This window comes from Agelaius phoeniceus, chromosome 12 (assembly GCF_051311805.1).
Source record: "Agelaius phoeniceus isolate bAgePho1 chromosome 12, bAgePho1.hap1, whole genome shotgun sequence".
In the NCBI taxonomy this organism is placed as follows: domain Eukaryota; kingdom Metazoa; phylum Chordata; class Aves; order Passeriformes; family Icteridae; genus Agelaius; species Agelaius phoeniceus.
In genome coordinates, this window is record NC_135276.1 from 15,742,035 (window position 1) to 15,755,412 (window position 13,378).

Consider the following 13,378-nt stretch of genomic DNA (forward strand, 5'->3'; position numbering starts at 1 on the left):
ACTCTGTTCAGAGCCTCAGGCCAGGGCAGGCTGGGAGTGCAGCAAGGGCTGAGGACACTCATGGCACACAGCCAGGGCCCAGACAGAGCAGAGAGCAGATCTGGCAGCACGGCTGGTTAGCCCAGGCTGGTTTGGGGCAGGGAGGTGCCCAGGGGCTGTGCCCATGGCCCCCAGTCACTCTCATCCAGCCGGCTCAGCCTGGCTGGGGGTTGCCCTGAGGTGGCCCCAAGGGCACATGGGGTGATTTTCCAGTTGGCATCTCCCCTCCTCCAGCCCTCCAGTGCCAAAATATTCCCCACCCCTTGGCAGCAGTGTCAGCCCTGACATCCCAGGGCACTGCAGTGTGCCAGGTGGCACAGGCAGGGCTAGGATACTCCACAATATCCCCACTCCACAAAATCCTGCCCAGGATGGAGCAACCCCTGCAAAAAGGCAGCTGCTTGGAAAATCCACACACAGTAGCAAATCCACCCTGTGTAGCAAATGGAGATGGAGCAACAGCACAAGCTGCAAGAAGGGAAAACCTGATGGGATTTCAGGGGAAAAAGTGTTCCCCCTGAGGCCAGCACTGTCTGGAGACAGAGCCCCAGCAAGGTGAAGGGGGCAAGCCCCTCCCTGGAGATTCTCCAGATTCAGTTGGATGTGGCTCCAAGCTGTGGCACTGTGCCTCTGCTGAGCAGGAGATGCACCAAGCCCTCCAGCCATCCCTCACAGCTTCTTTGCTTCATGCAGCAAAATCCCTGCAAAGGTCTGCACAGGCTCCTGCATGGCATCTCAAGGCAAGGCAGCAGAGAGCTCACCTATGTGATGGCACCTTGCAGCCCTGTCCTGCCAGCCTGTGGATGGAGATCCAGCAGGATTTTGCACATTCTCCAGTCCATGATCCCCTGCTGCCTGCACTGATGGTTTCTGCTGCCCACACCATTCCTCAGGCCCTGCTGGGCCCACTGGGAGCTGCACACACACTGCAAGATGGCAATGATGATTTATTGGAGTATCTCCTGCCCCACAGACAACAAAGGTTCTCCAGACATCTGACCAGACCCTCCTGACAGCTCAGCCCTTCCCTGGGCAGAAAACACTGAAGCTCTGTGCCTCTTTCTTGTCCCCAAGCTGTCCCCTGAGCTCTCAGGTGCTCAGGATGAGCCATGACCACGGTCCAGCTCAGGAGAAAGAGAATGACAAGGAATATCACAGGCAGCAGCACAAGAGACCTCCTACCAGTTTCTAGAAGTAGGAAAAAACAAGGAAAGAGATGTTGCTACAGATCCAGAGCAGAGAGCTGATCTGTGAGAAGCCAAGCAGCAGAGACAAATGCTCCCCAGACCACTGAGCAGGGCCTTTATTTGGGCATCTCCCTCCCTTTTCTGTGGACAAGACACAGCACTGGAAGGTGAGCAAGAGATGCCAGCTGGGCACTGGACACCAGTTATTGGCACCTCCATGGGCCCAGGGTCTGGAACTTGGCTTCTTCTCCTTCCCTCCCAAAAAGTGATGTCCATTCCTGCCCAGCAACAAAGGATGTTCAGGCAGAGCAGCACAGCCCACCTGGCCCCACCAGCTCAGGAGTCCAACTTGATGAAGACTTTTGGCCTTGAGAAAATTTTGATTGCCTCGTCTATCTGGGAGAGCTTCCTCTCGAGCTCTACCCGCCTCTTCTGCATCCTGAGGCTGTCTCCACGCATGGGCAGCAGAACCAGGTCCTTTACCAGCTGCTCCTGGCCTGTAAAAAGAGGAAAAAAAAAGTTGTGTAAGTTGAAAAGCAAAGAAATCCACCCTTTTTCTAGAGCTATGAACACAATGGCAGCACTGGAACAAGGACCTAGAATCCTTCTATTTAAACCTCAGCTGGATGAAGACCTGAGGGACCTGCTACACCTTTGAGAACCAAGGATTGGACTAGAGACCTCTGAAGGTCCCTTCCAGCCAAAATCTTTCTAAGATTTTAGGAGCAATAGCCACCCTGATATCAAGTCCGGTGGACAAGTGTGCTCCAGAGAGCCAGTCCTGTAACCTGCAGGACACTGATTCCTCTTTCCAAGCACCCAGCTCACATCCTGCCTATATATGCTTTAATCCAGGCAACTCTCCAAGCAGCAGGAATGTGTCCCTGTGTCTCTTCTCCCTTATCCTGCCTGGGATTGTTTGTTTTTCTGAGCTGGATTCGCTGGTTTTTTCCCTCTTACTCTGTTTCAGGTTGCTGAGGGTCTCCAGGCGCTGGCCCTCGGGCATCAGGGTGTGCCCAGGTGGGGTGTCGGGGTCGGGCAGGTTCCGCAGCCGCTCCTCCGCCTGCTTGCGCCACAGCTCCTTCCTCTCCAGCAGGCTGGGGGCAAAGCAGAGAGGTGTCAGCACCTCTGGCACAGGCAGATGTGGCCAGGAATGTGCCCTTCAAACCCTACCAGGTTCCATGCCACTGGCTGAGGACCCCAGGGAGCCACACACCCTCATGGTGGGGGATACACCGTGTTCAAAGCACATATGTGAGCCAGAAAATGTGCTCCACAGGCACAAAGGGCTGCTGGCAGAGATGCACTCAGGCCAACAGTGCTCCTTGGAGACAAGGGCTGCTGCTCCTCATTTCTGGCTCATTGAGTCCTCGCCAAACCATCTGTGGGTCAATGGCAGAATGAAGTCAGACAGCAGCTCATGGCCAGGGATGCTGACAGAGGACAGCCCAGCCAAAGGACTGGCACCACAGTCAGTCCTAGGACAGGGTCTGTTTCCCATGCAGAGCCCCAAAATGCACAGCACTAGCTGGATGTTCCCCAGAACCCAGGCCCAAGGCAGGATGAACAGCTGTGAGGCAGAGCGAGCTCTCTGCCTCTCCAAACCAGACCTCTCCATGCCAAAGGTACATCACATGGAACAAAGCTACAAAGGGGCAGGAGCACATTTCTCAAAGCACACAGAGCTTCCCCATATCAGCATCATTGTACAACAGCAAGCAAGGGAGGAGGAGACAAAACCCCCTCTGAGCCCTGTCACACTGGGCTGGTTAAGCCAAGAAAGCAGGAGGGACAGCGTTTACTCCCCATTCACAGAAAAAGGCACTGCTGCACATTGCAGGAGCACCTCTGTGCCCAGCCCATCTCTCTAAACACACCCAAGGGGTGCATTAAGCCTGTTCCAGTCCCATGGAGCAGAGAGGGGCACACTTACTACTGGGGGACGTGTCCCTTTTGCCTGGTGTTGTACTGCTCCTGCTCCTGCTGCCGCTGCTGCAGCAGCTGGGCCAGCGCCTGCAGGGACTGCGAGCGGCGCAGCGGCGCCCGCTTGGCGCTGCACGCGTTGTGCCTGATGAAGTCAACGCTCCTGCCCTCCACCTGCATCTGCAAAAACAGAGAGCCAGGCATCAGGGGCAGGCTGGGCACAGGCACACAGCCAGCTGACACTGGCCACACGAGGGGAAAGCAGAAATGCAGCACACGAGGGAGTGGATCGTGTGACGGCAGGACAGGCGGACCCTCGGCACAGCCTGTCTCAGGCTGCAGCCACACACAGGCAGCAGCTGTGGCCATGCTTTGGGAAGGCAGGCACCTAAAGCCAAGCCTAATCCTGGCCTCTTTAAGGCCCCCAAGATGACCACATGCCTTAAAAGCCAGAAAGACAGAAAACCTCAGGCTTGATGTAGTCCCCATGAAGCATTTTGAGGGCAGAAGAAAAACAGGTTGGGAGCTCACCAAGAAATGCAACAGAACACCTGGGAGAGCAGGAACTTTGCTGCTTGGGCATTTCCCCAGAGACAGCACCTCCACCACAGCTCCTCTGCTGGACAAAACAGTGGAGAAGGTGGCTGTGTTTGCATTTAAGATTTCCCTGGTCTTTCTCCTTTGTAGATCATGTCCTGTTTAATTAAGTTGTTCATGGCATTTAGGAACCAACAAACTGACAATCTCACAATTGCCAAGGGAAAAGGACATGAGTCATGGAGCTATTTAGGACCTCCCAAACAGACTACTTGAAAGGTTTAACTACTAATGCTGATTTAACTCTCCTTACTAAAACACACACTCATTTCCCAAATTTTTATCTAACATCCAGAAGCCACAGTTCCTTTGATTACAGTGGGAACTGCCTCCAAAACCCCAAGACCTGCTGCAAAGCCATTGGAAGAGCAGATTTGAGATTGCTGGCATGAGGAGGTGGAATTTTCACAGGGAACTTCACGAGCTCCTGAACTATGAGTGAGGATGAAGCTAGAATTAACAGTCCCTGAATATCCATCTCACTACCCCAGTGACCAGGACCCTGCTCCTTTCCCTTCAGCCAGGAACAGCATTTACAGATCTCCTTACTCACGCAGCACATCTGCCCCAACACTTCAGAAGAATGGATTTTCCATGCCAGAAATGCCTGGGATGGATGCAGTCAGTGTGTAACTCACCTTGGTTTCAGCACCCTGTGCCTCTGGAGCCTCTGTGTCTGCTCCTGCTTTTGCCCTGCCAGGCCTTGGGGACAGTGGTCTGCATGGCTTGATCCCAGAGCCACAGCGGGAATACGCCCTCAGGAAATTCACAGCCTCGGGATTGGGAGGTGGAGAGGTCTCCTGGGAAAGGCAAGAAAAGATCCATCGGTGGAGAGAGGCTGGGGCAAAGAAAAACCCTCTCAAACAAGTCTGGGTGGTGAACCAGGAGCTCAGCACAGGTTTCCAGCAGGCACACAACAGCACACACTTTCTGCCATGGCCTGCAGAAATTCTTGGGGGAAGAGAATCTGTAATCAGCCAGCAAAGGCCAACAAACAGCAACAGATCAGACCTGGCCACGGAATGAATGGCTAAGAAACAGGGGGGGAACTCTGCAGAAGCAAATTTGGATCAAGCAGGGAGGCACAAGGCTGCCTGCTGAGGTGCTGTTCTCCAGGGCTGCTCTGCTCAGCACCTCAAATCTGGGCTTGTATCACTCTAAAAAGAAAAAGGAGCAGAGAGTGAAGGAGTCTGGTGGAATTGCATCTGAGGGGCATCTTCAAAGGCTGTGGCACAGGGTGACAGTACTTGATGTCTAGCAGGTGGTCTGGGACTATCTCAGACAGTCTTGTTGCAAACAAACCCTGAAAACTGAAAGTTGGCACTGTGGCAAGTGAGTGACCCTATGAGAAACGCAGCTGGGGCACTGCTCTGCCCTTGGGAGTGATGGGAACTGCACAGGGCCACCCCAGATCTTCACAAATACCCAAGGTCTCAGCTGAACTGCAGCTCCCTGGGGAAGATCTCCTCTTGCCTGGCCCATTCAGCTGGGCAGAGCTGCAGACAGATGGTGGGACTGGGCAGCCACACTGCTGGGATTGGTGTGAGGAGCAGGGTATGGGATGCCCTCAGCACTGCCCAGACTGCTCATGTTCCAAAGATGATCAGTCTTGTTTCAACAAATCTGGATCTCTCTGGTAAGTTTATGAGAATTGCCTTCACCTAGCATAGCTGTCTCAAAGTTGAGTCTGTGACCTCAGGAGCACAGGGCACAGCTTCACAGCTTGCCCCATCTCCCTCCACGAGGGCACTGGGACTGCCAGAACCCTTCCCAAGACAACTGCTACAGCTAACAGCCTCAGGGGCAGATGACAGAGAAAAACTCTGCATGAGTCATCCAGATCCAGCAGAATCAACTGAAACTCTGAGCAGCAGCAGCAGCAGCAGCTCCACAGAAGATGGAGATCCTTCACAGGGAACACCTCAGCTCCAGGAGAGCCCCAGCAACAGTTAAAGCATCATGAGTCAGTGCCAGGGCCTCTCTGGAGGAACACACAGAGCACAGGGAACGCACCACGCAGAGCCTGCCTGCGCAGAGACCACCCCCCTTCCCCACAACAAAGGCAGAAATGAGCTCAATCTTCCTCTAACCCAGAGGATTTGTCAAACAACAGCGTGGGCTTGTGTTCTTGAAGCACTCGTGGGTTTGCTCCCGTGTGTGGAAGGGTCACAGATACCAAAGAGGTTGGTGACACACCTGGAGAAAGGGACACAGCACTTGGAACCGCTGGCTTGGGAATCATCTTGCCAATTTTTGCAGTTGTTATCAATACATGTCATTTTAGCACTGAAAGCTGGCTACAGATGAAAGGGAGGGAATGCAGAGATGAGGAGGAACTTAAAGGCTCCAACTCAGCACCCTCAGAGGCTGTGCTGATCTCTGAGGCCTCAACCCTGACTGCCTGGAGATGTCTGTGTGCCCCCCAGAGCAGTGGTCATCTGTGGGATTCACATTCTCTGAACCTGAGAGAGAGAGAGAATGTGAATCCCAGTTACTCACCAGGACAATCACTTGGGAAAGATGCTCACACATGGAAGACACTGCCCACTGTGTATCCAGAGGGTGGGAATGGATGGACTGAAGCTCAATGCAGCCTGCTGATCTTACCTCTGGGTAAAACACCACAGCCTTTTGGCACAAACCCTAGGGAAGTGCTGCCCCAAACATGGGGAAGCTGAAAAGCCAGATGGGAGCAACCCCTGGCAGGAAATACAGCTATGAGGGGAAAGCAGGACAGGGATTATGGCAGCAATCACTGTCTGGACCCAAACCCACACTCTCACTCACAGTCCCACTGCCACATCTGCCCATTGTGCCTCAGCACTGAGATGCCCCCAGACCCTGCAGGCCCCAGGACTCCCCTGTCTCCATCATCCCACTGTTCCCCAAGCCTGGGGAGTTCAAGAGCTCCTCCACAGATACCAACCTGCAGTTTGGCCTTCACCTTTGACTCCACATTTTCATATTTCTGGGATTTCCAGAGAGCTTTCACAGGCTTGGGCTGGCTGTGCTCCTGGGCTCGCTCCTTCTCCTTGCACTTCCTCTGAATCTCCTTTATCCGCCTCACATTTTCCTTCTCGTAGTCCTTGGCCTCTTTCCCTGCTCAGCAAGGGGAGACACACCTTCACCTCCCAGACACTGCCACAGATCCCTCCCAAAGCTGGCCCAAGAGCCAAGAGAACCAGCAAGTCCTTCCCTCTCCTGCAGACCAGACCATGTCTGCTCCTGCCCCTGTAGATGCACACTCCCAGGCTGACTCCTCTGCCAGAGGATCCCATCCTGCCCAGGTGAGCATCAGAACAGGTCTGTGCTCACTGCTGGTGTCCACAGACTCCCCTGTTCTCCCCTTGTCCCAGTATGGACCATGCCAGACAAGCATCCTCTCAAGAGCAAGGTGAATTCCCAGCTCAGCTCACATGGTGTTTCTGAAGTAGACAGGGCTGCAGAGCCTTGAGCTTGCCCTGTTCCTGGTTTTAGGATCAGCCATGGTCCCACATTGACACAACCAAGATTATGGATTAGGACTCTGTTTTGTTTTGGTTTTGAATCAAAAATTATCCTTCCTTGGGTTGGCTCCCCAAGGCAGGGAACAGCTCAGCTGACATAACCAGATGCTCATTTGTTTCCCCCCTGCTTGGGCACAGCACTTGTGGCATCTACCACACTGGCACCAGCTCAGGGCAATGCCAGCACATGAAATAAATTAAAATGACACACAGGGCTCAACCTTATCTCCTTCCTGGACCTCTGAATGTATTCTGGGTGACATCCTTGCCCTGGAGAAGGGAACATTTTCTGCAAAGATGTTCTTACATCCACATACACAGGCACCCTTCCCAAATCCTGCCTGGCTTCACCAACTAGGAACTCACCATGTCAAACATCCTCAATACATCAAGGTTTTGTTTGATTCATATAGAAACTTGACTGTAAAGAAGTCCTACTTTTTGCACCTTTTTTCAAGTCCCTCTTCCCATTCTAAAACTGAAACTGGAGCCAAAACATCACTGGCTCCAGCACAGGTGACTCCACTGCCAGGCCAAAAGCTGCAGATGGGGTGACCAGCCCTGTGAAGCTCAAGCTCTCCTGAGGCAGCAGATCCTGGGAATCCACCCCAAATGCTTCATGCCTGGTCCCAAAGGCAGCTGAAGCCAGCAGTGAATTGGCTGTACTTACTCTTGGCTGGCACCCCCCCATCAAGGGAGATGCCCTGGAGCTGCAGCAGGAGGCTGAGTGTCCCTTTCTGTCCCCTCTCCAGGAATTCCTTCCCGCTGGGGCGGACACGAGGGGCTGGCTGGGCCTGCCTGGCACTGCCCAGAGCCAGGCAGGGGCTGGGGACTGTGTCCAGGGGGCTGGAGGTTAAAAACAGCCTCTGAGCATTTCCTTCCAGCCTCCCTCGAGCTGCAGGGAAAGAAAAAGGAGAACCTTGTCAGGAAATGATCTTACCTCAGTTTTCTGCACCCACAGCCCACCAACAACGTGATGACCCCCTCTTCACCTCCGGCTTATGCTTTCCCATCTTTCAACCAGCTGTACAAAATACTTTAGGGTCACCACCAGAAGCACCTTCACCAGGGTGAATACAGACTGTTGAGGACACCAAGGGATAAGAACATCAAGCTGTGTCACACCAAAGCACAAAGTAAAACCTGCACCAAGCATCGAGGACTCACCTGAGAGAGGGCGTTTGTAATACTCTGGGAAGAGCCCTGGGTCTGGAGGAATGGGTCCAGAAATCCTGGATGGCCCTTCACACATCCTGCCACACGGTGCTCTGCCTCTGCCACAGAAACCAACCACCAGAACAGAAATGAGCAGGGCTCACTGAGCCACTGGAAAGCTACATTTAATATATATATATATATATATGTATAGGGAATTCCTGATTTTCATTTGACACCTCATCCCCAGCTCCAGAGATGTCCTGCAGGTACAAACCACCCCAAATTGGACTCTGTGAAGGTGAAGGGTCCAGCAACCCTGTCCCTGCTGTGGGTCAGTGTTTTTACCAGTGCTGAAAATGCCCACGGTTGCTGTAATGTTGGTACCTTCAGTACAAAAAAATCCTTTGTGGCTTTGTTCTCCCAGATGGAAACACTGAATGCAGACACAGAAGGAGTGAACAGGAAACACAAGGTAGCTGGCCATCATCTGACAGCTTTTAGCCTGAGATTTGAATTATCTTGTACCCAGGCTCCCTCTAAATGGCTCCTGTGGTTCAAACACAATTTGTCCAAAGCAAGCTGAAGCTCCTGCCCCACATGGCCATATCCTCCCTGAGAACACACCTGTGCTGTCACCACCCCTGAGCAGGCTGGGGCTGACCCTCAGAAGGACAAACACTTTACAAAAAGACAAAACATTTCCCTCCAGGACCATGTGGGGCAGAGACTGGATTTCTGGGGAAGAGCCCAGATGGTTTCTCAGGTCTTGGGGAGAACAGAGAAGAATATGTTTTTCATTTCTGAAGTACTTTTCAAAGCAGCACAGAGCCACAGATCCCTGCCATGGCCCACATGGGTCCCTGTTGTTTCTCTTCTCTCCATGACAGAAGCACAGACCCTTCCACCAGGAGCAGCCAGCATCAATTTCCCTGCACTGCTCACCAAGATCTCCTGGACAGCATTTTTATACCTACAACAAACCCAGAGCTCAGAGCACGAGCCTGCAGGATGCCACCCAGCAGGCACACACTGCTGATGAGCTCTCAGCAGATGTCACAAGAGCCTCATCACAGTCACACCACAATTCTGACAGGCACCAGGGCAGCTTGGCTGGAGTCACTGCTGTAAGAGCTGGGGCTACAACCTGCACTCCCTGACTCCTGAGGCAGTAATTTAAACATTTCTGAGACAAGTCCACGGGAAGAACCCCTTTCAGGATCCTCAGCATGCCAGCACTGACGGGACGCAGCATCTGCAGTTTAATTTATAAACCAATAAAGGATCAGTGCAAGGCTGAGTGAATCTGACTCATAGCAACTAATGCACTGCAGTCTTCCCTGCTAAATCACCCCTGTTGACATGAGACCCATTAGCAAAATGCTGTTATTCATCTCCTGGACACAACAGCAGAGGCAATGCAAGCAGTGCTGACTGCTGCACACCAGCATGCATGTGCAGCCTCTAGCCAGCTGCTCTGGAAAAGCTATTTCTGAAAAGCAGGCACAGACTCTCAGCCAGAGATAAAAGGATGCTGGCTTGGTATTATTTAATCTCCTCGATAATGGATCAACTAAGCCAGAACGGCCTCTCTTATTCTAGAGGGAAAAAAACCCAGAAAGTGTTCACCATGAGATCACTCCAGAACAGCTACTGGCTTTGAAATGCACATCTGATCTTGATCTGAACTCAGGTCCCACCCCAGTGATTTACAGGTAAAATGACAGGCTGAAATCAAGCCCTGTAGCAGAGCAGACAATGATTGCGGGGGACTGAGGAGGAAAGGCAAGCTGAGGGGAGGCGGGGGATGGAAGGCTCATTTTATACCTTCACATCCCAACTGCACCCTGCCCTGCTGCAGGGAACTTGCAAATGACACCCACTCCCTGATTTGCAAGTCACATCACCTCTGGCATGGGATCCTGCAGGATCAGAGAGCCTCATTACAATAGGGAGCACCTTGTCCGTGTGGGGACAGCAGGGACACAAGCTCCCAGCAGCAGTGTCCCAGCCAGACTTCCAGGGACACACTTCCCCAGCTGCTGCTCTGCTCCTGCTGGCCACGGGCCCAGCTGGGGCACAGAGTGGGAGACCCTCATGGCTCACTCCTGCCAAGAGGGACTGTATGGCCTCTGCTGTCATTCCCACCTGCTTTGTTTCTTGGGACAGCTTTGCAGCACCAACAGTCCTGTGCTGAGCCAATTGCCCCTGCACCAAACAAGTCGCTTCTTGCACTGGGTTTGTTTTCTGCCCATGTAACCTTTTGTCCAAAAGGAACGTGACTTTTACATCCACAGAGGGGTCAGACAAGCACTGGAGCAAGCACCAGGGAAACACAGCAGGAGTTATGAACACAGAGGAGAGGGATGAGGGGACAGGGTCAGCCCTCTTGGGGGCTTTCCTGCACCCAGGAGAGCATCTGCTTTACCACTACATCAGCAACCTAAACATCAACAGTGCAGCACCCGACCTGCTGCCACCAGACACACACCATGTATGCACTCACAGGCTGTGAGATTCAGGCACACTCTGCAGAAGCAGGCTGAATAAGTCCAGGCACACAGATGCGTGTGTGCCACTCCTCTCTGCTCCTGTCCCCAGCCAGCCTGCAGGCTCCCTAGGGAAGAGTCCCAGCTCCCAGCCACCCTGCACAGCTCCAGGAGGCACAGCGCAGTTGCTGGAGTAACCCAATAACTTCAACACTGCTCACTCAGCCCAGTGTGCTGCTCCCTTCTCCATCAGAACATGGCTTTGTGCTGGCCTAGGAGCCAAGCAATGCAGGCTCCAGTTCTCTCTCTCCCAGAGTGTCTGCAAGTTTAATAACCACTAACTCAACTCTGTGCCCTTTGCTGCAGCTGACCAAATGGTAAAAATGCTATTTATCCGCCTGGTAAACTGAGCTTGTAAGAACCACAGCTTCCTTTTGTGGCTTGTTCTTAGCATAGTAGTTAAGGTAACTGCAAAACATGGGAACAGACAAGCCTCAGGCAGGTGCATTTCACAGCCTTGAACCTTTGGCATCTGACTTTGAAGCATTCCCTCTTTTCCACAGATGACATTTTCACTGTGCCTGGGTCCCTGGCCAGGAAGCTGCTACCACACACAGAGCTGATGCCAGCCCAGCTTCTTGCCTTCATGAGCCAATCTCTGCAAAAAGCATGGGAAAAAACATCCCACGGTTGTGATAAGCTGTGATAAGCAGAGCAAGTCATCTGCAGCAAATCAAAGGGCTAATCTCCGTGCAGCTGGTCTTGCATGTTTGATTCCTTCCTCAACTGTTTTAGCTGAAATGGAAAGTCACATCAGGATAACTTCCACGCCCGAGGGCTGCACCAAAACAGCACCAATGGATCTGAGACCATTCCTCCCGAAAAACTGGGAGTCAGGACCAGAGGTCAATGTGCTGTGAACCTACCAGTGGTTTTTTGTCCGTGCCTAAGCCTTGTCCTTGCTGACTGCTACGGGAGAGATTAATAGTCGCCTTTTAATATTCCCCAAGTGAGTTTCCCCGGGTCTCACCAGCTCTTCCCCATCTGCCAGTCTCAAAGACCCATTTTTCCTTTTGTCTCTCTGAAAACACAGGGACAGGTACAGCCAGATGTGACACTGGCATTTGCATTTCTGGGAGCTGGTGTCTACCAACAGCTCTTAAGGAATAAAGCCGGCTTGGACAGTCTGCCCAGGGAGTCAGACGCATTTCATTTCCTGCAGCGGCTGGGGCAGGAGCTGAACGAGGGCCGTGCTCGCTGTGGGTATCACAGAGCTGCAGCCCAGTCCTCTCCGGAGGGCAAGCACAGATGAGGGCACGGAGCCTCACCTCAAGGCGTGCGATTCCTCTGGGATGCACGGACGAGCCCGGTGCTGAGGCTGGAGCTTGTGTGGGAGCCCCGACTCCTTCGGCCGGGCTGGCACGGGAGATCAACACCGGCCCCGAGATCAACACGTGCTGAGACCGGGCACCGCTGAGCGACAGCGGGCACCGCTGGGGACCGGACACCGCTGGGGACCCTCTGGCTCCCTTCTCCGGGGCTCGGGGGCGCTGCCAGCAGCGCAGTCCCGCGGTGACGGGGGCCCGTGGCCTCCCCCCGCGGGCGCTGCCCCTGCTCTGGGCCCGGCGCTTCCCGGCCCGGCTCCCGCCGTCCCCGGCCTGCGCCGCTCCCGAGCCCCGGCGGGCGGCCCCGGGCCGGGCAGGGCCCTGTGCGGCCGCCCCGAGAGGACTCACCGAGGGAGGCCGCGGAGAAGCGCTCCCCGCCGGGCCGGGCTGGGCTGGGCCCGCCGGCAGCCGAGGCCCGGCCCGGCCCCGCGGCTCCCCGGCAACCGCCGCTTCCGCCGGGATGGGCGGGCCCGGCCCCGAGGGCCCCCGGCGCTGCTCCCTCGGCACCGCCGGCTGTGCCCGGGCAGCCGCAGCACACGGGGGCACCGAGCCCCCGGCCCGTCATGCACAATATCTGCATTAAACACACAGGGACTGCGCGGGGTGATCCAGGCTGGAACCCGCTTCGCCCAAACGGGCGCTCCTGCGGTCACCGTCCCGCTCTGCCCGAGCAGGGCAGCCTCAGGCTGCAGCCAGCCCACAGAGGCCCCTCTCACCTTTCCGCACAGTTCTGCCGTTGTGTCTCTTTCTCACCCAGCAGTCTCGACTCCCTCCTTCCTTCACTGGGATCGTCCGGAGATGTTTTGTGCTTCTTTCTTCCCATAGACAAGGAGCTGTACTTTAGATTTGTTCTGCCCAGTACAAACTTAATGACAAAGGCACAAAGGAAGGTTCTCAGTTCCAGAAGGACAGCTTCAAAACAGACCCCAAAATGGTATGAAAACAGTCAGGGCTCTTCTATCTGAATGAAGGTGGTGAGTGCCAGGTGAGCTCAGGACACATTGTCTCATCCCTTTTACATAGCACAGACTCCACAGGCAGTAGATGCTCACACCCGTGGCAGGATCATTGAGTACAACTCCCAGCCCTGCACAGGA

General features: G+C 54.2%; 1 protein-coding gene across 3 annotated transcripts; it reads right to left on the minus strand.

Moving 5' to 3' along the window:
• Positions 1-966: 966 nt before the first annotated feature.
• Positions 967-12,777, minus strand: ENKD1 (enkurin domain containing 1). Of its 3 annotated transcripts, XM_054640810.2 has the most exons (8): positions 12,225-12,745; positions 8,420-8,526; positions 7,923-8,147; positions 6,673-6,845; positions 4,385-4,546; positions 3,160-3,329; positions 2,187-2,323; positions 1,319-1,723 (listed from the first exon to the last, which is right to left on the minus strand). In XM_054640810.2, the coding sequence occupies exons 2-8, from the start codon at positions 8,502-8,504 to the stop codon at positions 1,563-1,565; spliced, it is 1,113 nt and encodes a 370-aa protein (XP_054496785.2). In that variant the 5' UTR covers positions 8,505-8,526; positions 12,225-12,745; the 3' UTR covers positions 1,319-1,562. The 3 variants fall into 3 exon arrangements, with proteins under 3 accessions (XP_077041137.1, XP_054496784.2, XP_054496785.2); XM_077185022.1 differs by lacking the exon at positions 3,160-3,329 and having other exon boundaries at positions 967-1,723; positions 12,630-12,777; XM_054640809.2 differs by lacking the exon at positions 3,160-3,329 and having other exon boundaries at positions 967-1,723; positions 12,225-12,748.
• Positions 12,778-13,378: the final 601 nt, after the last annotated feature.